This window comes from Melospiza georgiana, chromosome 9 (assembly GCF_028018845.1).
Source record: "Melospiza georgiana isolate bMelGeo1 chromosome 9, bMelGeo1.pri, whole genome shotgun sequence".
Classification (NCBI taxonomy): domain Eukaryota; kingdom Metazoa; phylum Chordata; class Aves; order Passeriformes; family Passerellidae; genus Melospiza; species Melospiza georgiana.
The window spans coordinates 2,502,204-2,526,404 of NC_080438.1; the positions used below are offsets into that span (position 1 = coordinate 2,502,204).

The following is a 24,201-nucleotide window of genomic DNA, read 5'->3' on the forward strand; positions in this document are numbered from 1 at the left end:
AAAAGCTGCCTAAAAAACTTGTTTTGGGGTCCTTTCCCTAGTTGTGGGTGACAAAAATGAATTGGGGGTGATGCACACTTCATATTCTTCAACTATTAATGAAACTCTTAAAGAGGATCAGTTTTCCTAAATGGTATCAGAAGATTTCTGCTTAAAATCAGGATGGTTGAGACAGCAGGCAACCAACCTGGGTCTGTGCTTAGAAAATTGCTTTTCAAACCAGCAAGGAGAATTTTTCCTGTACCAAAGGAGCTGTAACTATTAAGCAGTAGCTACTCAAACATTTGAGAGATGACAACCAGAGTACCTGCTCAAGACACAGGCAGAAAGGAGATGCCTCTGGGGATGTTTTTCAGCCCCATCTAAGAACTGACCTGCAGAACAATGAATCCCAACACCAGATCACCATCTCACTGCTGAGCAGTTATAAAGAAGACAGGGGGCTATGATGAGCCCTAAATATTGTGAAGTTCTGCAAGGAATACCTAGACAATATCCAAGCCAAGAGGATACACATGACCATCTAGGGACACAGAACAATCCTCATCTAAAGCTTTAGCACATTGCTAGTTTAGAGATTTCTTTTTTTCACAGAACAGCACTTAATTCACAGCTCGAGGTCATCCATACACTCATCCAGCAACCATGCACGACTTCACTTCCCTGCTGGAAATCATCCTGCATTCATCACATTGATCTGAGTCTACAGACTCTGCCTACACCAGGCTCCAGTGCCACTCTCCCCAGCAGTGCTCAGGAATGAGTTTTGCCATTCAGCAGAACAGATTTCCAAGGGACAAGACAGCACATCTCTGCAGCACTTTGTGATTCAAGCAGCACCAATGTTTCCTATCAGCCACTCAGTGGGCTCTGCTGCCCAAGCACCACCAGCAGGCACCCAAGTGTCAACCACCTCACTGAAATCACATTTTACATCCAGTGCTCAGTCATCTGGCAGGATTTCTCTTACCTTTGTGCTTGTCCCAAACTCTGGAGCAGACACAGATATCATGGTTCCTATCTCGGTGCTCAGCTCGCTCGCTGCTTTGGTTTCCTTTGCAGTGACAGGCTCTGGGCTTCTGACAGAGGTGGGAGATGGCTTCTCCTGTCCCTCAGGCTCTCCCTGCTGGGCATCCTTCACCTTCCTGTTCTTTAAAGAACGCTCTTTCCCAATAGGACCAGGTTTATACTCTTTGTTTTCTACCGGGCTCAAGTCTGGAAGCTAAGTTAGTGTTAACTTGTCAGTCATGCCTTCCTCTCTGTGTCCTATCCAACAAAAACACTTTAACATGCTAAAAGTTATTGTTTAAACAGAACAAAGCTTTTTCTAGCAGGTAAAGAATCTGAGACTAAGTCATAAATCCACTGATTTTGAACATTAGGAATCTAAACCATTGTTTTCAAGCAATGAATTTTTTATGTGAAGTGGCAGAGTTCAAGCAAAATACAAAATAAAAATATCAGTTGGATTGTCCTTACAAGAAAAGCACAAAAAAAAAAAAAAACAAAACCCCATGACTTTGTATATCTACAGGTTATTGTAATTTTCAGAGATTCAGGATTTTATGGGACCCCAGGAAACTAGAACACAATTATTTGAGATTATCTTGACATATGGATGTTGGCAGCAATTTTCCTGGAAACTGATCACAAAAGGGATCCAGAAAAAATAAAACACCTACAGACAAATGTTGCCTTATACTGCAGACACCATGGCTGGATCCCTGCTGCAATTCAGCAGTTCCTTTCTGTGCAGCTGAACTACAGCAGAATTAGGGAACCTGAATGCTTTGCTGTTACAACAGCCATGTCCTTCCTGGCTCAGACTCTCAGTCCACTTCACTGCTGAGCAGCACTAAAATCCCTGCAAGGCAGTCCTGAAAATCCAATTCTTTAAGCTTTGACAGCAGAAAGACAGAACCTGCTGGTAATTGTTTTTCTCAATACAAACCAGGTATTTTAGGAGTGGATGGAGACTCTCTAAAATACCCCAAATAATTTTTTCTCTAATAGTTTGTAGAGGCTGAAATTCCTCCAGACACTTTAAGGTCACTTAAACTTCCACACTTCACCTTGGAAAATTGCTTTGTTTCAAGTATGGTCCTCTTACATTGCCCATATTAATTCAACAATACCAACCTCCAATCTTGAATAAAAGCTTGCATTGAGGCTTCACAGCAAACAGCATCACCACAAGGGTGGGTGGGTGTGTAAGAATTGTTTGTTTGAGATTTATTTTTTGTCATCAAGGCAGTTAAGATTTACAGCTGCCTCATTCAAAGGAGTGTAAACAATATTACCCTCCAATGCATTTACTATTTAGTCACCCAAGTCTCTCAATAAAAACTGCAGAAGTCTTGAGAGCTCTAAACAAGCAGAAAAAAAGGAACTTTCTACACAGTGTCAAGTAGACTGTCTCTATATGTACTTAACTTTGGAGTTAAGTGATTTTACTGGGCAGTTTCAGGCATGCTGCAGTGTATCTGAGACATGGGTTACTGCACACCAGCAGCTTAAATCAGTGCATATTTCTCTGCTGAACAAGTTTTATATTCTGCAGTGAAAGTCAGGAACTGCAACAAATCCACTCAGTATCTCCTACAGCAGAAGTTAAATTCATTCTGTGGCTGAACTTCCAGATTTCAGCTTTTTTTTGGAGGGGGGGAGAAACCCAACCAACAACCAAAACCTAAACAACCAACACAAAGAAACACCCACTCTTCCAGAAAGACAAAAGGCCTTTAATTACATCAGGACTGCTGCCAAATCTCAGCCATCTAGAGGGACTGGAATAGCTGATGCTCTAAGTCACCAGACAAGTTTATCTGCTATAACCTTCTCTTTCTGAGAATCAGAAGCTGGTGCTGAGTGCTAGTGATGCACAGATTAGTGTGCACTGGAGGTGGAAACAGAAAATCTCTGGAAGGCAACACACTCATTTTTAAGCTGATATAAGTTTGATTAACTATTTAGTATTAGTTGGAAAAAGTTTAATTATTCAGACATCTGAAGTCTCCAGTTCATCCATTTGAACTGGAGACCTCCAACTAATGTCCCTAACATTCCTCCCTTTCTTCAGAACACTTCTTCTGCAATTTCATGTACTGATCAGTTATAACCTGGCTACAAAACTAAGCAGGGCACCACTCATCACTTTAGGGGGCAGGAAGAACCACTACATCTGCAGACACAGCCAGGGCAGCACTGCAATGCTGCTTCCAAACAGCTCTCAAGGCCTGAGTGAGGCAAGCTCAAGAAAAAACAGGAAATTCAAACTACAAACAAAACCAGAGCACTGCAGCACATCCACAGCTTTCCAACAAAGCTAGCACAAATCCATGCTCCCATCCCTTGCTCCCAACACAGAATCAATGTGCAGCCTCTGCTGGGCTGAAATGCAGTTTAATTACCTTGCACATCCTCTCTGCAAGAACCACCTTGTTGATTGTATTAGGAAATATAAAAAGGGATATAATTTTTATGGGTCTAGTCCTAACTCAGTGTATTCCATTCTGCTATTTGTAACCCTCTTTTGATTGACCTTTGCACTGCAATTATGACATTTTACCTTTTGTGCTTTGATGGGTCCAGCCCGAGGCTGTTTCTGTCTCTGCTCTTTGGGTTCTGGTAATTTGTCAGTGGACTTCTCAGACAGCACAGGACCAACTTCATTGTCACTGCCACTGGAAGCTGGGGCTCCAAACTGAATGGTTTCTATACCAAGATCCACTCCACCTTCTTGCCCAGGTTTTGTCCCCTGGGTAAAAAGCAAACATTTAAGCCATTCTGAAATATTTCAGTGTCAGTGCTATGACAATGAATCAGAAAACAACACAAAACATGCTCAGCTGAAAACCACTAGAAGGGTACTTTTATCTTTTGCACTGCAACAGATTTGCAAGAATAAACAATATCTGAACCTACACTTCCTCTTCCTCAAGTGTCTATTGTTAAAGGAGCTCAAGAAAAAAGCAGAGAAGAAACATGTAAACATCACCAAGATCAAGAGGAACAAGTGCAATTCAGGTTCACAACATTCTCTGGGAAGTTCAAAATTTAATGCTCAATTCAAGAGAAATGGTAAGAAATATAAAGTATTTCCAGATCTCTTGTGCAGTTCACATGGTCTCCCACAACAGCTGTCTCAACATTCTTGCTGTTTAAAACAATTAAGACCAAAGAATTACCAGGAAAGTAAAACCACAGCACTTAAAATGTAAAATTTAAGGCTATGCAACTTCCATGGGAATATCCACAGATAATATTGTCATAAAGCACTGACTTTTTTAATCTCCAATTTAAGGAACACAAAACCCCTTTAGTTCCCTGGAGACATCCTGTTTCTGTCTACATTACTGATCCCTACACAAACAGGGCAATATTTTTCCTTTGGAAATGCAATGAATAACAGCTATCAATAGAATCTGTGAATGGCTGAGTTATTATCAGAACAGCTTTTCCCTGGTGCAACTATAAAACCACCAGCCTATATCCCATGCTTCTGTACTATCTCCTGACTTCATGGAATTTTACACATTAGTTTAAGTAGCTGCACTCCTGGATAAATGGATAATCTGTACCCAACCCCAATGAGATGTAATCTGGGTAAATTCACACACAGCTTCTCTTCTTCCCCTCACTCTTACCTCTGGAGATGGAGCTGAACCAAAAGATGTCAGAGGCTTGTTCCAGGCACTGACTGAAGGTGGCTGAGGTGGGCTAATGGGTCCCACTGGCAATTAAGAAAAGAAAGAGAATTAAAAAACCCCTCAGTATTGCCAGAGGTATTCAAATCAATGTATTGACTGACTGAGAAGTAAATTACAGATGTGTTGAGTAAATAAGCTTTAATTAACTTATTCAGTGGCTTTCAAGTGGGGCAATTAACATGTCTGGAACAATGACCAAGTCGGACAAAACAGACTCCTCAAGGGTCTGTTGTTCATTTCTTTTGAGAGTTGCTCATTTCTTTTGAGTGAAAAACACAATAACAAAATACTGACTAACACTCTACTGCAAACCCCTCTTTTTGGAGGTTACTCTGCTGCACTTGGGTATGCTGCTTCCCCCACCTCAAATCCAAAAGCCAGCACTTACATTTTTTGGAGATGTCATTCAGAACTGCTGTAGGAGGCACTTTGTTGTCCCATAACTCAGCTCCCAGGCCGTTGTGAGGCTGGGTGTTCTGCAGGACCTTGCCTGACACGCTGTAGTCTGTGCCGGCTGTCCCTGCTGCAGCCTGGCTTTGTGCTGGAACAGGAGCCTGGGGCTGGGCTGGGGACTGGGCTGGGCAGGGAGGCTGAGCCTGCCCTTGACCCTGAGCCTGCTGGGCAGCTGCAGCTGCTGCCTGCTGCTGCTTTTTGGCAAATCTGGGGGGCAGCTTGGAATTCTGACCTCGGCCTTTTTCGCTGGATCCTTTCTTGGTCCAAACCTGTAGAGGAGAAGCCAGTTTTATTCTTGCAGGTGATAATAGCAATTGCAGAGTGCAAAATGCAAAAAGCAAACTGATCAACCCAGCCTTACAGGAAATCTAATTTTTTGGGGGGGGTATTTAACCACAAGAGCAATGATTTCTCATCCATTTTCTTCTTGGAATCATACAAGCAATATATATTGTATATATTGCTCGTATAAAGATTTACCCTATTGCTTGTATATATTGATATACAAGCAATAGGGTAAATCTTTATCACAGTATGAAAAATGGTGTTTTTATCAGTTTGCCAATTCCACCTGCCTGACAGTGCCCAATTGAGAACTACAGAATCCCAAGGTGACAAAATAAAAATTAATTTTATTCACTAAATAGGAACAACTTTCAATATAACTACTATAAGTAGTTGCTTATTTATTTAGAGGGAGTTGTTTATTTATTTAGAGGGAGAAAATAGAGCTTTTTTGGAAGGAAGTTTCTGCACCCCTGACAATCCCAGTACTGCAAGCAGCTTTTTCCCCACTATAAATGCTGGTCTTGTACCTGCACTGTTTGTTCTTCCTTCTTTCTGCGCTCTTCATCTTGCAAACGTTTTTGCTGCTTCTTAGACACCACTTCTGTGAAACCATCATCATTCAAGTTAGATTGGGAGTCTTCAACTACTGTCACTTCAGGGTGATCATCAATGATCACAACACCTATAGGAAAAGGAAAGGTATAGATGCTGCTGTTTCAACAGCTTCAGGTGCAATGCACCAAGCCAAAATTGGCTTTGGAGTGGAAGTTACTTCCCCACAGACACAGATGGGGGCCCTGATCAATGGCAAGCTTCTGCTTGCCAAGTGCTTTGCTGCTGAGCTCAAAGGCAAGGAGTTCATATTTAAGAATTTTAAAACTGGAGCTTCCTGTACCAAATTCTCCAGGAAATTACTGAAACACAGTAATAAATAATGAACAGTTCTCCCTGATACCAAGTCTAAGCCTAGCAGTGATAACCACTGCCATTACTTTTGAAAATTAACTAAATTATGGGGATGTGATGGAGAATGGTAGGAATGAAAGGTTATGATTATACAAAATTGTTCTCATCTACCTGTAACACACAATTAGGTTTGCCATCTTTTAGAGGCACATAAATTATCAGGTATCACAAAGATATCCATGCCCAAGTGCACAATTATTCTGGTGTTTTAAAAAAATCCCCTTTTCTTAAAAATTTCAAACATCTAGCTCTATATGCAACAAAACTAGCAGAACTATCAAAAATTATTAGGATATTAGCAATACATACTTGCATAATTGTTAAGATCAAACTGAGACAAGGCATCCACTTTTTCCTTAGGCTTCTTTGGACCAGCCTTTGGTTCTTCTCTCTTTTTGCCACTTGCATCCTTGGCTGTCTTCTGTCCTGCAGCAGTGACACCTGCATCCTCCTGATGTACAGAGGTGCCATTGGCAGGATCAACACCAGGCACAGGTGCTGCCTGCTCTTCAAATGGCCTGTGTTAGAAAAAAAACATTTGAAAATTAAGCCACAGAGGATGCTCAGGAGGGAGTCAGCAATTTAATTCAGATCCCACTGTAGGGCTGTATGTGTCTACTGACTTCTTAGCAGGGTCCAGACTTTTTACTTTCAGCTCCTAATGAGAAACTCAACAACAAAAGCTGTTTTGGGGAAATATCAAATGCCCGGCTAAATTTTCCATCAAATTAGGCATATGGAAAAATAAAGTTTAGTCTAAAGGGTAAGCATCTCTCAATCTGCTTGTCCATGTTAGCTGATTGATCTAAAATGCAATGCAGCAATTTATGTGTTAACTGCAAAACTGCTCACATGAACATTTCTACTTGCACCCAAATCTCAAGAAACATAGCTCAACTCAGAAACAGCAATGCAATTTTTAAAAATTGGGCTTTTTTTAGCATTGTGCATACAAGAACACTTCACTCTCAGCTTCAGGTTCCAGATGTCTGTACATGAACAGAAAAAATAGAAAGTAGAGAGACATGGGTGCATGTATCAGTGTCTTTTCTACAGCTCTACAGATCTAAACTAGCTGCTTATGGTTTCAAAGCACAAGAGGATGACAGATGGCCATCACCCCATGTGCATCCTCACAGAGGCTGGGTACTGACCCTCGTTTTCCACTTCTGGGGGGAGGACCACTGCGCCTTTCGCTCCGGGGCCCTGAGAAGTTCCTCCCTGGCTTCGCTGGCCCGTTGTTGCCACGGCGGTTCTGGCGGTCTATCCCAGGCCTCTGGCTAGAGAAGCTTCTCTTGGCTATTTCCCTTTTTGGAGCTCCAGCATTCTCTCCTGCCTTTGCAGCAACCTGTGCTGCTGCATCTGCTGTTTTCTTCTCATCCCTTTCCCGTCTCTCATTGAAGTCGCTGCTTTCCGAGGCTGTTTCCCACTCTTCATTTGCCTGGTCTGAAGAATTCTGGTTGGACAAGTCTGGTGTCTTACTTCCTGACACATCCAGAGCAGGGTTGGAGGGCTCACTAACTGCATTATTCACTGTGGCACTCGTTGTGGTGCTGGTCACCACCTCACTGATCTTGGATGCAGCCTCTCTCTCCTTGAGGCGCCTGAAGCGCGGTGGCTTGTCCTGCCTTGGAGGCCGGGCAGGCCTCTGTCTTCGTGGCCTCTCTCTGTTTGGATCAAACTTCCTCTCAAACTTTGGAGGTCTTTTATCAATTGGTATAGGACCATAATGCTCATTTCTTCTTGGAGGCTCTCCATCTTCTGGTTTAATGATCTCTGTCTGCCTGGGGTTCCACTGATTGTCCCTGTAGGCCGGTCTCCTTATAGTGGAGGGACGTGGAGGACGTCCCCCGGGATCCCTGCCACCACGCCTGTACATTCCCCCTCTGCCTCGTCTGGAAGGCTCTCCTTTAGGAAGAAATCCTGGTTTGGGCTTGTTCTCATAATCTCTGATGTATGTTTTTTCTAGGGATCTGTTGTCTACTCTGATATTATTCTCAGGTTTGAATGACAGGGGCTTTGGAGGCTTCTTGCCATCAGCTCTTTCTTCTCTTTTCGGGTGCTTGCCCTTGATGATGCTGTCTTTGTCTGAGAGCAGGGTGTCACTGGCGCTCTCGTGCACCTCGCTGTCAGAATCTGTCTCCGAGCCGTGCTGGCGCCGCCGCTTCGGGATCACTTCAAAGTCAGAACTCTCACTACGAGTTTCACTCTCTTCTCTTTGCCTAACAGGCCCTGAAGGCACATGCTCTGATCTAGGCTTAGGATCTCTGTAGTGTGGGTACTCTCTGTTATGGCCTCTACTGCCCCGACCACGTCCTCCATAAGAACCCCTGTAGCTACGGCCCCTAGAATAATACTCGCCCCGACCTCTGCCTCTGTATCCCTGCTCTGGGAACCAGTCCCTATCCCTGGCCTCCTTCCAGTATGTCCTAGGTGGTAAGCCAGGCTCTCTTTTCACTGGCCTGGTTTCCAGGCGTGGTTTCTCCACCACCTCCTTGCTCACCACCTTCTCAGCCTGTTTGTCCTCCTTGCTGGGGGGCGCGGGGGGCTGTGTGTGGGGCGGGGGCTGAGTGGCTGCTGGGGTGGCCGGGGGCTGTGGCAGGGCTGGGGGCAGCTGGGCAGTGGCTGGCTGGGCAGCTGGGAGCTGCTGCTGGACTGCAGGGACTGCAGGGGGCTGCACCACAGCTTTGGCTGCAGCCTCGGGCTGACTGCTCTCCTGGCTTGCTGGTGCTGGGGCAGCATCCTGGGTTATTTTCTTAGCCAGAGGAGCGCTGCTGGAGGAGGATCTCTCGGGCTCAGCCTGAGACAGTGGCACTTGAGGTGATTCCTTTTTGTCACTTTTTTCAGGCTTGCCTGGTTTTTCACTAGCTGTCTTTTCTCCTTCCTTCTCCTTTCTCTGCTCGCGCTCTTCTCTCTGCTCACGCTCTTCCTTCATGTCCCTAAGCACAGGTTTCTTAATAGGACCTGATCTTCTCACTGGTCTGTCACCACCTTCATCTCGCCTGCCATAACCTGGCCTAGGACCCCATCTTGTTTCAGACTTAGGCTTGAAAGTTTTCTCAGGTTTTGGTCCTTCTGATGTTCTATTAGTGATCAAAATTTCTTTTTTCGGTTTAATCTCAAGTCTCTCAATTGTCTCCTTTGTCTCAATAGGTCTGTTAGTTAACTTAGGGATATTTGCTGCTGTTTCACTCCTCTGGTCTTCTGATTTTAGAGAGTGGCTTGAACCATGAGAAATGCTTCTCTTTAATGAAGAGTGACTTTCCCCCATAGGCACCAATTCTTCTGGAGAACTACGTGTAACCTTCTCACTCACTCCTTCAAAATTAACTGCTGTGTTAGGTGTGTCAGCTTGGAGAGGTTGTACATCTTCCAAAGGCCTGCTTGGGAACTTCTGTATCTCTACCTCTCCTGTTTCTCTGAAAAATTCTGTCTTTGGATGAGAGTCCAGCTGGTTGTGTTCTACAGGATAAGCACTGGCAGGGACAGCAATTCGTTCCTGCTCCAAGTGTGCTTCAGACCTAAGCAGAAAGCAATTAAGAGTATTAGCATGTGGGGGAAAAATTTATTAATACATAATTACTCAAATCAAATGATTTTCTATTAAGGATCCATGTCGGCTCTAGGAAGTAACAGGAAATAATTTTTAATGGAGCTAGCAACTATTATACATATGGCAGCATAATAAAAGGAATTTCTGAATACTTCTAAGAAGCAGAGGAAAATCCTGACCATTCATCATGGATCAAAGGCCAAAAGGGATTTTTGCTTTAAACCACTTGGACTTAACACACCACTTCTGAAACAAATACACATTGGACAAAAGTTCTCTAAAATGGGGAGACCTGAGCAAAAATGGAGGAGAACACTGTAGGAATGTTCTACAGATCTGCAAATTCAAAATATTCTGCCAATCACCATTCATCTAGTCTAAACAAGGACTAAAATGTCTTTCTAGACTCTGCCACAGAGCAGGGTCTTCTTCTGTTTTGTACAACAGCACCAAGTACTCTGCACCCCCAAGTCACACCTCCTCCTTTCAAGTTTGGTGTGAAGCTACAACCCAGTCAGTCAAAACTGCATTTTACACCCTGTGTGACTTGGGAGAATGGCACAAGCCTTACCTCAAATCATCAGGCTCTTCTAAGACCTTGGGAGGAGAAGTGGATTGCTGGGATTCTGCGTGGGGGTAGGGCTCTGAGCCCCACATCATGCGTGGCTCTGACAGCGGCACGCTGTGCTCCCTGGCAGAGCGAGCCATGTGCTCAAAGGAATCTGAGCCAGCTGCTGAGCCCTCCAGCTGCTCTCTTCTCATCAGTGGCTTGGGAGGCATAATTCCTGTGCCAGAGTCAAGTTCAACAATTGAAACACATTTAACACTAGCAAAGAAACCGACCTCAATACAAACAAAGTCTGTCAGGAGGTACTAAGGAATGCTGTTCTCTCCCCTTCCATCTTCTTCCCTCTATTCCCTGCCAGCCAACCTCAGACTGACTAAATCACACTCAGCACTTGTATCCCATGTCCCAGCAAAAGGAAAAAGCTGTCTGCTTTCACTGTAATGGGAAGAACCAAGCCTGTGGACCCATAAACTCATGGATGAAGACTGTGTGGTAACATCTGAATGGCAAAATTCAAGATGAGTGTACACACAGGCAGTTTTTTATACTCTATTATTTCCAGCTTTTTCCTTTGCACCATTTCAAAGAGATTTTGTAGTTTTCACTATCTCTGCTTAGCCTGCCATTTCCTCCATTCATTCACTAAGGATACCCTTTCCCTTGCTCTTAAGTTGGGCAGGTATCTTCATTACATTACATGACAGACTTCTATTATTTATGCCCAACAGCTTTCCCAACTGCAAATCAGATGGCCATTCCACAAATTAAAAAGGACTTTTTAGGGTCAAGAGCCTGAAACCACAAATTTATTAAGACACTGGAGCTGTTAATATGTAATGTAAAAATGGCAAAGCTTCATGGGATTTTTTAGGAAGCAATGTAGTGCTAAGTGTTAAGAGGTAATGAAACACAAATGGTAAATACACTTTTTCTCAGTTCAACCTAACTCTTGCCAGCTTTGTCTGTAACAAAGAAAGGTTTATGATGACATTTTTAATTACATGAAGTGTCGCTCACATGCCTGCAGTGTAACAGCTGGGATTTTACTTTATAGTCAAAGGTATACATTCTCATAAGACTACAATTTTAGTCACATATGACTACAATCCATTTTGTCTCAAACAATAAAATAATGTAGATTTCTTCTTAAAAACCCACTCATTCACTAAACAAATCGTGGTCAAGGAAAGACTTCTAGCTCAAAATCAAATAAATAAGTTCAACAGCAAAAAAACATTCCCAGGCTTACCTGGATGAATGGGAGGCATATCCATGGCAGGTCTCCCTGACATCATGCGTGGGTCCATGTAGGATTGCATCATGAGCCAGCGGGGGTCGAAGCCCATGGAAGCCAAGTGCTGGGGATGGGGCTGCATGGGCTGGTAGAGGGGTCTGTGCTGGGGGGGTGGCACAGGGCCACTGGAAGGCTGGGAGGGAGCAGACTGAGGAAGGACACCTTGCTGCTGCTGCTGCCACTGCTGCTGTTTCATTTGCTCCTGCAGATGAAAAAATCAGCGTTACACTATAGGAGTGCGCTTCTTGTTGATGGAGTGACAAAACTATTCTTCATCTTCTTAAAAAGGAAAGAAGCTTGGAAGTTTTTCTTTTTGGTTAGGTGAAAAAGATATTTCATAGGCCTAAAGGGTTTTACCTCAAACTTAAGGATAGTTAATTGGACAGAAACCAAAAAGTCTTGCTTAGGCAATTGACTAGTTTCTTTGTTCACTTCTTTTTCTAGTCACTTTTGTGAGGTGTTTTACTAAGAGCAAAGATCTCCTACACTTAGCTTAGTTTTTCTCTGTTTGTTATTTTGCCTTTTATTAAACTTTTTTATTTCCAACACTGCAACAGAAGCCATCCTGCTGATTTTTATGCCTCCAAAAGCAGCTGAGCTATCTTGGGTGTGTTACAGGCCTCTGAGAGCTTATGAAACCTAGCTTGAGGAGGCTACAATAACATTACAGGACTTTTTGATAAGATGAAGACTTGAGCACAGCTCTAATAAGCCTTGGGAACAACAAGTACAATTATCTCCAGGACAGCAAGTATTCTGAAAGTTAATTGTGAACATGCATCAGGATGATGTAGGAGAAAAGGGAGAAAACCAGACTAGACAACTTACAATAGCTACAGCTTAATTGGTGTGCAGCTGAGAGACAGAACAACCTATACCTTGTGCATGTCATTAATGCAAAGTGCTCCTCAGACCACAGGACACAAGTTAAATGTGAGTGTCACACCCTTTTAGGATAAGCTGCAGAAATAATCAAGCATCAGACTTCAGGTTCCACAGAAGCCCAGGGCAATGCCAGTGTGGGCCAGTTTCAAAGCTTCTCCAGCCTTCTGCTCACTTACAGACCTTACAAGTTACAAAAAGTGTTTCAGGCAGATCAAGTCCTGCCAATATGATTTTCTAGAAGCTGAGAAGCAAAAATCCAGGATTTCTGAACCTCCTTTGGTCACCTTCTTCTTCAGAATGAAGCAGAACACAGCATTTTTTTTAAAAGAGCCTCCTTTTAATGAACTGCTTTGTTACCTGCTGCCTCTGAAATCTTGGTGGTAATGACTTCTGGAACTGTTTAGAATAGCCTGAGGAAACAGCAGGACGAGGTTGGGATCCTGAGTCTGGCTCACTCTCATGAGTCACCTGTGAAAGCTCCTTCTCATTGCGACCGCTGTCTTGGCGAGTGAAGACTGCTTGATCTTCTGAAAAAAAACCAACAAAACCCCCACCTGTGTGAGACAACAGTCAATCTCAAAACTGACAAATATACCAGAATATCAGCTAAGGAATGTTCTAAAATGCCTGATTTCTCTAACTTGACAGTTACCAAAACCAGTAAAGGCACAAAAAGTCAAGGACAACCCCTCAAAACAGAAGAACTGCTGTTAATACACCTCTGTCTTTTTTAAACTTAGATATATTGGGAAATCAACCACTGGCATTCAGGTTGCAGCAATTATGTGATTTAAGAAGTGCTGTATCAATGACACCATATTGCATTTGGATCAACTTTTTTTCATTAAGTAAGGTTTGGTTTTACAATCAATTTTATCCACTTAAATTTATATAACCTTACCAAGCACAGTCTAACAGTTTTCTCATGGCATTCAAGTTTCAATACAAAAAAGGCATCACATTTAAATAGGTGCCCTTTGTGTCTACTTCTCTAGGCTTGCTGAAAGAACAGAATAGCTGAAATAATTTGCACTGCTTTTTAAACAACATGGGTGGCTGACCCTTCTTTAAGAAAAGAAGAAAGCCTGCTTTTCTTTCTGTATTCCTCAAAGTCCAGCCTAAATCACAGAAGCCATTTTTTGCCCTAATCTTTTGATGAGCTGGGCAAACAGGCTTAGCTCAAAGGACAGTTATCAGCTGTAATGCACCAGGAAAATAATTGGTCTAGATGCACTAGGTTAATTAGGTATGCAAATGAGACTTCTAGACAACAGCTATGCTCTGTGACTCAGCTTTAAGAGGACAACTCCTACTTGTGTGCAAGCATACCTTTTTCTTCCTTGTTATTCTTGGTTTCACTTTCTTGTTTTTCTACTACAGGTGTTGCCACAGGTTCTACAGGCTCAGGAACCTCATGTGCTGGTTTCTCCTCTTCTTTTTCTTTTTCATTCTCCTTCTCTTCTTTCTCCACCTCTTTTTCTTTCTCTTTCTCCACTTCTTGTTCTTTTGCCTTCTCCAGTTTTTCTTTTTCTTCTTTTTCCTTTTCCTTCTCCTTTTCCCTCTCTTTCTCCTTTTCCTTCTCCTTCTCTTTTTCTCGCTCCCTCTCCTTTTCCCTCTCCCGTTCCCTCTCTCTCTCCCTTTCCCTCTCCCTTTCCCTTTCTCTCTCTCTCTCCCTCTCTCTCTCTTTCAGAGGGTCTTCCCGGGAGGGTTTTGTCACGCAGCCGAATTTCTCGTTTAACCGTTTGAGTTTCTCAGCACAAGCCGCTTTTCGCTGCTCCTCCATTCTCCTCTCCTCCTCCTCTCGCCGCTTTCGGGCTCGCTCCACTGCAGCTGAGATCTCTGACTGCTGCCTCCTCCTCTGCTTCCAAATTTCATCTTCATCTGGCACTGGTTTAGGGGGAAAGGGTCCTTGCCTTCCCATCTGCCGGTCAGGGGGAGGAGGGTGCTGCAGGAAGAGAATCAGTCAGGTTGTACACGTGTTGCATAAGCAGCCAGCTGAAATACTACATTTGAACTATTTGTCAACACTTGTGTTATTTGCATCTTTAAAAAGCAATACCTGGAAGAAAAACCAGCCCCCACTTTCCTGATCTGGTTCAGATTCTCACTACCTGAGCTCAGAAAGGAGAGGCAGAGAAGGACTTGAGCTCATGTCTGCTCTCCTCCCCATCACCATCAAGGCAAAGTGCCAGCAAAGATAACAAACATATTTCAGATTTGGTTAGAGGCTGCTCTAAATCTCAGGCAGAAGTCCCTCAAGGAGCCAAGGAATTTCAAGGTAGCTCAGGATAAGAGAGATTTTAGTTCACATTTCATTTGGGACTCCATCTCCTCATCTGTGTTGGCAGCCATCCCTCCAGCACTGTTCCCCATGCTCCTGTCCTCTCCAGTTCCCAAGTGTGGCTGGGTAACTGAAAGCTCCTGAAATTCTTGTGCATTTCACATGGCACTTACACACAAGATGGGGCAGCCTTACACAACTGCAGCGTGGCTGTGCTGGGGTCCCATTCCTACCAGCCCCAGGCACTACAATCATTTTACTTGTTAAAGGGAAGCTTTATCATTATGTGAAGCATATTTTTACTTTTCTTAGTCTAAATCTCTCCACCACAGACTAAAGAACTTAAGGAAATGAGGACAATTCTAATGCTTCTTACCGGTGGTAGAATAGATTTTGGAGGAAGAGCAGGGCCACCTCTTTCATGTATAGAAGGCTGTGGTGGACCTCGATCCTGTAGGATCAAACACAGTACCAAGATTAAGCAAGCTCCTAACCACAGCTAAGCTGAAACATTTTAGATTTACTCTTTTCTCCTGCATTAAGATACTCCATCTAACAAGGCATCTGCATTCAACACAAATCTACAGTGAAACAAGGGCAAAAACACTTTCACTTTTATGTACTGAGAGCTGAACAATTTATGTTTCTGCACCATTTTTCCTTAGATTCAATGTAGCATCAAACCTTCAAGAACAGTGTGATCTTTAATACAGAGAGAAAGTGCAAGTAAAACTACTCTCAGACTTCCCATCTTCATTATTACTGGTGTCAAGAGAAAACACTTCTGGGAAATTTTCAAAACCAACAGTAGCTTTTCCTGGGGGAGGGGAGGGGGGGAAATAGCACTGTAGCAGGCATAAATTGAGGTGGATGGCAATATTCCTCTACTAGAGGAAACAAAAAATGGCTGAGTTGATGAATTCTACATGGTCTGTATAAAATCCACTGATGTGAGAAGTGAATTCACATTACAGCTAAGCTGCACTGCACAAAGTGGACTGTGTTACTAAAAGAAATCCCCACACCCATGAAAAATCTGTGGGCTATTTATCCACTGGCAAACCTGATGAACAGCAGAATGGCTTCATCCAGTTGCAGGGATGGACACACAAGAGTATGGAGCCTGTCAGCTGAGCCCCAGTGCCTGCTGAAGAGCTCTGCCCCCTCAGGGCTGTGGGGCAGGACACACTGCATAAAGCCAGGCTATTTTTGTGCTGCAACCAGAGGCAGCTAAGTTGTCTGAGCAGCACCTGATCAGTTAGCAGGGCTCAGATAATGCTTTCAGCAGCTAATGCCTTCCCTCATGTTCATAACCTTAATTGACCTGACAGTCTGGAAAGACACCTGAGTCGGAGCTCTCCTGACAAGGCTGCTGTCACAGGAGCTGAAGAGAGGAGCACACAAACCTGATCAAGCTGAGAGCTTTTGCTGTAAGACCCTTTGGCTGCTGCTGTGGAAACCTGGGTGGTAGACTTGGCATTTGTCTGTTCTTCAGTTTCCTTCTGGCCATCAGGACTCTGGGAATCTTTTGATGGTGTTTGTTCATCACTATGTGCAAAGAAATAAAAACAGGATGCATACTCCACACAGGTATTTGGTGATTTATCTCCTAGCCTCAGCATTTCTTAGTCAGGGTAATTTCTACTCCACACCCAGCTGGCTGGAGTCTGCAGGCAGTTGAATACAGTATTAAATTACTGGAATTAGTGCTACTGGAATGAGTACTTGCACTCATTTCATTAATCTCTCCAAAATCTAGTTAAGTGACATTTCCCATCTAATTGGCAGCACCAACTCACCCGCTTTCCTTCTCCTTCTGACTGCTTCCTTGCTCATCATCATCACTGAAATTCAACTGCTCAGTGTAATCCACTTCACTCTGAGCACCTGATGCATAAACAAATGTTCAATTAACCTTTCAGAAACATTCAGCACACAAATAACAGACCATTAAGCTGATGTTCTTACCTGCCCAGCCTTCATCAGCCTCAGCATCCAGATTATCAAATTTATCCAGCTCTTTGAGCTCACTAGCACTGAGGATGGATGGGCGTTCAATGGGTTCTGAGCACCATGAGGGTGGGCCCCTTCCCCTTGGGCCTCTAAAAAATGAGAGAAACAAAAGCCACTGTCACTACTTATCCACAAGTGACAGAGAAAAGGTCAACTTGTAGGATCATTATTTGAAATATACAGCACTGTTGTTTCAAGCACAGTGAACTCTCATGCACCGGGTGTCCAGCAGAATTCAAATAATTACTGTTCCATGTGCACAGCTACCCTACACTATGGAAAAATACACAGAAAAGTGGAAAATTAGTTTTATAGTGCATTAGAGCTCAACTTGTATTGGAAAGCATCAAAGTTGACAACCAGGAGTTGACTACTCTTACTGTAACAATGGAAAAATCTTTTTATGGGCAAAATACTGCTTTAAGTTTCAAAGATGTTCCTGCAAGTGACTCCTGCTCTTCACAATCAAAATCCCTGTAATATGCAGAATTGCCTCAAGTTTTCCAGTGGAGCTTTCAAACTCCAGACACCACATGACATTGCTCCACACAAGCAAAAACTGGGAGGATGATCAGTGTCAGTTCTTATAAAGGGTATAATCACCATTGAGATACTCAGTGCAAATGATTCCTTTTTAAAATTAAGTCACAGAGTTCATACCCAGACAAAAACCACAACCATTTTTAGGTTTCTTACCTGCTAGGCTCAGAATTAGGAAATCTTGTTGGACCTTGCATGGAGGGAGGATATGCCATTCTGGGATACTGATTAAACATCTAAAAAGGGATTAAAAACAGGAGCCACTCATTAAAAAGTATTACTGCATTAAATACACTGAGACCATCAAAAGAAGTAATGGAAATAAAGTGAAACTCTCCACTCAAGTCTGCTTAATATCTCAAGTGGGTGACATCAAGTCCCCAAGGGGAAGTGATTGGAAGTGTTAATCAACCCCTGACAAGTTCAAACTCCATGAGCCACATCCTGTGCTGGGTTTCAGTCCTGCCCTTCCAGCAGAACTGATAAGAATTCCATGGAGGGGACAGAAAGGGGCCCAAGAAAATCCCACCAGCCAAAAACCAATCCCTGCTGCTTAAAAAGGATTCATGCAACCATCACTCACATAAGGAGGCATCATTGCTCTGTACTGGGATGAGATGGGAGGCTGCTGCTGGCCATTCAGCTTGGGCTGAGGGACCTGGGGCAACCTCACATCCCTCTTGTCTCCTGCCTTCTGGCCATCATTCTGCTCTGCTGATGCAGCACTGCCATCTTCTTGTCCCTTAGCATCTTGATCTGTTGGAGAAGCAGGAGAGTTGTTCTTATTACCCCCCTCCCTCCAATCAGTAGCATCTGCATGGACAGAATCAGCACACAAAAAGCCAGAAATAGACTTGAAATTGCAGATTTCCAGCCAGGGATGGTGAGGAACACGTTGTTCCCACGCAGCCCTGGGTGACACAGCAGATGCATGTTCCTATCTTGCTACTGCAACAAGCACTGGCCACTCCAGAATCAACAGAAGCTGCTCCTGATCCTCCTCAGCCCTAGGTCCAGCTGTGCTCCTCAAGGGTCAGGGCTAAATTTATGGATTGCTCCAGCTGTCTCATTCTACCTTCCAAAACACAGTGCAATTTTGGAAGGATACTGATTATAGCACAAGAAAAAAACAGACTCAGCTGTGCTAAGTGGGCCACTGTTGACTCAGTGTGAAGATGCTGTCAAGGCAGAGATCAAGGTTCCTAAGCAGCAAAGGCCTGTAAGGAAATTCTCAAGCAGCTCAAAAAGAAAGGTAATGCACAGAATGCATCCAAATGAAGACAGGTATAGTCTGGTTTGCATCAGTGCCTGATAAGGATGGAATAGAAGTGATAAGGGCTGTACTTCTGGTGTGAATGTCTAGTAAATTGTCCAGGTAAAGCCAGGGATTTTAATTACTTATAATTTGTGCCAGGCACTCCATTCTTTTAAAAGTTTCTGCCTGCAGAGCATGGGTTAAAACAAAAAAACCCCACCAGAGTAAACTTAGCAGCAGTGCTCAGATCAATGGAGACAAAAATTCAGACACACTGTAAATGATGTTCCTTTAGGGACATAAACCCTTTAAGCAAAGTTAAACTCTGCTCCTAAGTATCCATTACAGTTCTTGCACTTATCTCTGCTGGGAAGCACAGCTGCTAAAGGGGGACTGACTACTTGCCAAGTTCATTTAGCTTGCTGCTGTCAGGAAAGAAGGGCTTAATATAGCATGTACAGTGCTGACCAAAACTGCAACTGCCTGCAGGAGGCTGCACAGACACAGAGCTGCTCTCATTTGGGGCTGGACACCTCTCCCTTTTCCTGATAATTTATTCTTTAGATCCAAATCAAGACATGAACAGGCACATGGCCTTGGTCTGCAGGACCTGACAAACAAATCAAGTAAAACCAAGACCTGTAACAAGGAAAGGAGTTACAGACTCCTTTTTGAAGTGCTTATCACTGGCATGGGACAGTGCCAGCCACAGTGCAGGACAGGACATCTAGTCCATCAAACCTCATCAAAACCAAACTTCTGAGGGAGAAAGGAGCTTTGTTTTCCACTGGTAACAAGCACAGTCCCAAATACCTTCCCATTAAAGCTATCTGGGGGAAGAAACACACATTTCTTTCCTGAGAGATGTAAACCCAGCACTGTTATAGTTCTTTTCACCAGATTTAATCCCCCACTGCTGAAAGAGATCCAGCTGGTCAGAGCACTGCATCCAGGAGCTGAAGATGCCAATGCCTTTAAAGGCACACCCTACTCTTTTGGCATGCTGTAGACTGAACTTCCTCTTCAGGAATTTTCAGGCTCCACTCTTAGGAGTATGAACAACTTAAGGCCAGCCATGATCACCATTTCTGTAATTAGTTAAGTCTAAGAGAGTTCTTTAAAGAGGTGTTCCACCTGCTGTGACATCAGCAGCTGAAGTAAGAAAATGCCAGTATTGTGCAAATAGAAATGTTCCTCAGAGCACAACTACGTGGGAAAATGGGAAGTGATTAAAAACACTATTTTCCACACACCATGAACACAGAAAAGCAGAATAAAGGCCCAAATATCCACTTCTTCCATGCAGGAGCGCGCTGATTGAAACAACATATTCATCTATTTCTCCTGTACAGGGCACAAGCAGTAAGTTCCACACAAAGCAATTTCACAACAATTTGGAGCTCACACTTACTCTGTGGTCGTAGGTTGGCTCCTGATCCATCTTCAGCTGCATCCTTATCCTTGCCTGACTTGTCCTGATCCCCAGCTGCCGGCAGACTGGGGAATTCTTGCTGGAAATAACTGTTGATTGGAATAGGTGGACCTGCACAGCAAGATATTCACAGGGTCACAACCTGCTGCAGTCAAAACTGGTCAGAAAGCAACAGAAGCCTGATCATCCTTTAGGAGTGAACATTAAAGTTTTAAAATAAAAACCATTAAGTGTTAAAGCCACACTCATTTACTGGCAATATAAAGGATGCCAATTCTAAAGTTGTTAAATTTACTGGACCAACTATGACAGCTGCTGAAGAAAAATCCAGAAATACTAGAGAGCAACAATGGAACAAGTCTTAGCTTGTCTGAGTACTTGGAGTTCCTCAGCTCTGTAACACTTTTCTCCACTCCTTTCAGACAAAAATTTCCTTCTTTTCACTCTAAAACTATAGTCCACCCAAGAATGGACAACTATGTAATTGCAAACACATTTATGATTAATTATTGTTCTAGTAAGCAATCTCTATGACTTTAAAAGGCTACAGCTTTTACACTATGAAAAAAATATCAGAAAAACATTCTTTGATTTCTAAAACCCTTGACATCATATTCCTTAAAGACCTCTGCTGCACATAGTATGGAAGCCACATATAAAGCTTGTTTTCCTTGTAAGGAGGTTTTGTTGGGTTTGCTTTGCATCACTTTCCTCCCCATACACACAATGTATAGTGACCTATCAGATCAGCAGCATTTCTGTGCCAAATCACCAATAATCTGAGTGCAGGTTTCCATTCCAACAGCCTGTTCCTGGACCTGTCTCTGCTACTGACCACTCTAAGGGATGTGGTGGTTGGTACTAGGCTACAGGGATTAGGGGAGAGGGCAAACTCATAAACAAGGATCTGAATATATGGTGTCCAAATCCCCCCCAATCCTGACTACTGGCTTTTTTAAAACAACTACAAGAACTTCTGCTCTCTCCAGTCTCTGACAGAATCATTCACAAAGATAAAACGCAGGAATCCCAGTGGGCTTTCATTTGGTTGGGTTTTTTAAAGAGTTAAACACAGGATAAACTCCTTACTCTGTGCTGTGCAAAGACATGTTAGCAAATACCAGTATTTATCCCCGTGTCTACAAATTTCCTTAAACTCTTTCAATTTTCATTCTGACTTCACATACTAGAGACCACATTAATCTGTTTTTTCTAAGGGACACTGGACTGCTGCTGCACCTAAACAGCTACAAGCAGTGACTTCAAGGGGAAAGAAAAGCAGTCCCACTGACCAGATGACCTGCCAGGCAAGAGAGCCCCTTCTGAGATCCTGTGGCATGCAACATTCATGAGTGTTATGAATCTGGAAAAATGTTTTCTGCTCAAGCTTACACAGTGAACAACGTTTTAATGGCAAAGTAACAGCACCAGAGATCTCCTTGACTGTGTTTAAAAAAAGCCAGAGGGGCAACCAGCAGTTCAGAAAGAAGTTAAAAGATACTTTGGTAGTAATTTACTCCAAATTTTAGCTGAAGCATGAGCTGAAAAATACACACTGCTGTTACATTTCCTAAGTCTTTCCCTTCTCCATGGCCACCAAGAGGATCAGAGCAAGGTTGGGCCTTGCCTCACTCAAGTTTTACAAGAGCAGGAGGCTGAGTGAGTGCTGGAAAACAGCAAGGTCTGAGAGCCAAGTGCAGCTCAGGAGAGCAGGAGCACAACAGGTGGAGCCTGGCTTTCAAACCCAGGACAGCAAACAGCTGCTGCCAATTCCCATCCAGTGCTGCTTCCTGAAAGCCTCAGACTGCAAACCCAGTGCTGCATTAATTGAATGAAATGAGGGTGCCATCTGGGCTTGGCACACGAGCTGCCATGGTAACTATGAAATAATTAGCTAAATGCATTTTGAAGCTACTGAGCCCAATCACTATTTCCTGTGTCATGGAGATGATCTTATCAGCTTCTATGCAGATCACTTTGCATCAGTGCTCATTCTTGGTTTTTAATTCCACAGAAATCCTATAAAAGCTTAAAGGAGAAATGTTGCTATATTTGACAGCAGAACACTGAACACTAAGCAGCATAAATGGAGTATTTAGAATTGTCACTTCTAATTCTCAGTGCAAAAAAATCATTAGATATGTGATGTTAACAAACTCCATATAATAGGTAAGCAATTACCTCCATGCTATTAATATTTTATTATTTAAAGAACTCAATTCTTCAACTGGAAAGCCTGAACTCCATTTTATAGTCATGGAAAGTTCACAAGTCTCAAACTTAAGGAATCAAACACATTGCAGGTTATTTATCATAACGGAGACAGAGGATAATCTCTCACTCTACAAGCATTTTAAAAGAGGATTTAGTTCTGAACTTACATCTGTAATGAAAACACTCAAGCTGAGAGTAACACTGATGGAAACAATTTTCCATCCTTTCATCCAATTATGTTAAATAAACCTCCAAACACACCTTTAATGTTTTTCCCAGAAAGAAAACTACTTAAACACTATCACTAAAATAACCAAGGCATTTATAAAATGAAGGGAAAAGTGCTGCTATTTCACATGTTTCAACAGAAGCAAAACTACACATACTTTGCACAAAATGATTCAAAACTATGATCAGAATGACCACCAACTGTTTACATCTTTCCTTCCCATGCCAAAATTGTTTGTACTGGAAGAACTGACTGTGAATTGCCCTCCTCACCACAGCCACACTGAAGATTTTATGCTGTCACCATCCCTTCTTTGGCACTTCAAAAGAGGTGACCAAGCTTGTAGAAGTGAGCCAGGCCTGCTGATAAATGCAGTGGCTGGGATGGGCTCAATTCCCAGCCTGGAATGTTGCTTCCACAACTCTCCCCAGTCCCAAGTGGCCAAGGCTGAAGGGACTGCTGAGTGTGGGGGTCTCTCCCAGCCTGGTGTGCAGTGCAGAAGCTGAGCAGCACTCACCATCCTGTCCTGCCTTGGTGTTGGCCCAGGATTTGGCAACAGGAGCTGCTTCTGGAGGAGCAGGAACAGCAGGTTTTGGCTGGGTCTGGGGCACGTCTGGCTGTCTGCAATCAGAGCAAAGGCACTTGTGAATACAAGAGGGTGAGCACACAATAACAGTGTCAGGATGGCTTCTGCAAACAAGGGAATAAAACAGGGGAGCTGTGCAGCTGAAGAACCAATAACTACTTTTCCTCAGAAAAGGCATTTTCTTATATAAAAGGAGTTGTTATAACAGTCAAAAAATTGAATAAATTAGCTAATTATGTCAAGATTCCATTTCCCAGAGAGGAGAGGAATGAATGAAAATGGCTGGGCAGAAAATGCAGCCAGGCATGCGCCGAATTACACTTTTAAAAGAACTGTACTGGACAATCAAAAAAAAACCAATCCATCTACAACCATCAAAGGCAATAATGTGGATTAATGTTCTCCTGCCTTGGGAGTTAACAGAGGAAACCACTTCAAGACCACCACGAACTGAGAGAAAGAAGTCAAACACATGTCAGGAATACCCAAATAAAAGGAACTGATAAGGAAAGCTAAAGATATCATGAATAACTCTATGGGTACCATGAACTGAGGCTTAGAATATTAAGTCTGAAGAAATGGGCTCAAGTCTCACCATCTTAATGAAGAGGCACAAGCACTCTTTTTGTCCAGTGTAAAAATCCCAGACACAAGCCCTTTCTAATCTGCAGGTTCAGTCATATTGTTCAACTTCTTTCAATAAAAGCTATTTCTGTAACCTGCATATTGAGGTAACTTAAGACTCAAAGCATTAGTGTCTAAAACCAACTAAGACTCCTTAGCTCCTTAGTGGGATCTTTTGATAAAATAGGAATTATGAGGCAAATCCTGTAGTCTAGAATCACTTATACACCAGTAAAGAGAGAAGCAGTGTGGCATCATGTCACTTCACTGACAAGAAACAACTATAAATGCTCCAAGTAGATCCTAAAATG

At 43.1% G+C, this 24,201-nt stretch overlaps 1 protein-coding gene across 12 annotated transcripts in view; it reads right to left on the reverse strand.

Annotated features, from left to right (window-relative positions):
• The window catches only part of PRRC2C (proline rich coiled-coil 2C), a 68,268-nt gene that overhangs the window by 22,828 nt on the left and 21,239 nt on the right, over window positions 1–24,201 (reverse strand). For 10 of the 12 annotated variants that reach the window (XM_058030624.1, XM_058030623.1, XM_058030622.1 and 7 more), the window contains exons 4-22: window positions 23,198–23,301; window positions 20,217–20,348; window positions 18,134–18,306; window positions 17,707–17,786; window positions 16,966–17,099; window positions 16,797–16,884; window positions 16,404–16,545; window positions 15,374–15,448; window positions 14,046–14,661; window positions 13,074–13,243; window positions 11,787–12,033; window positions 10,541–10,754; window positions 7,571–9,937; window positions 6,726–6,934; window positions 5,978–6,132; window positions 5,098–5,431; window positions 4,647–4,732; window positions 3,569–3,757; window positions 971–1,222 (exon numbers count right to left, since the gene is read on the reverse strand). In XM_058030624.1, coding sequence (XP_057886607.1) covers window positions 971–1,222; window positions 3,569–3,757; window positions 4,647–4,732; window positions 5,098–5,431; window positions 5,978–6,132; window positions 6,726–6,934; window positions 7,571–9,937; window positions 10,541–10,754; window positions 11,787–12,033; window positions 13,074–13,243; window positions 14,046–14,661; window positions 15,374–15,448; window positions 16,404–16,545; window positions 16,797–16,884; window positions 16,966–17,099; window positions 17,707–17,786; window positions 18,134–18,306; window positions 20,217–20,348; window positions 23,198–23,301 — 5,767 coding nt within the window. The remainder of the gene's footprint in view (window positions 1–970; window positions 1,223–3,568; window positions 3,758–4,646; window positions 4,733–5,097; window positions 5,432–5,977; window positions 6,133–6,725; window positions 6,935–7,570; window positions 9,938–10,540; window positions 10,755–11,786; window positions 12,034–13,073; window positions 13,244–14,045; window positions 14,662–15,373; window positions 15,449–16,403; window positions 16,546–16,796; window positions 16,885–16,965; window positions 17,100–17,706; window positions 17,787–18,133; window positions 18,307–20,216; window positions 20,349–23,197; window positions 23,302–24,201) is intronic. The other 2 variants (XM_058030614.1, XM_058030619.1) reach the window with 2 other exon arrangements.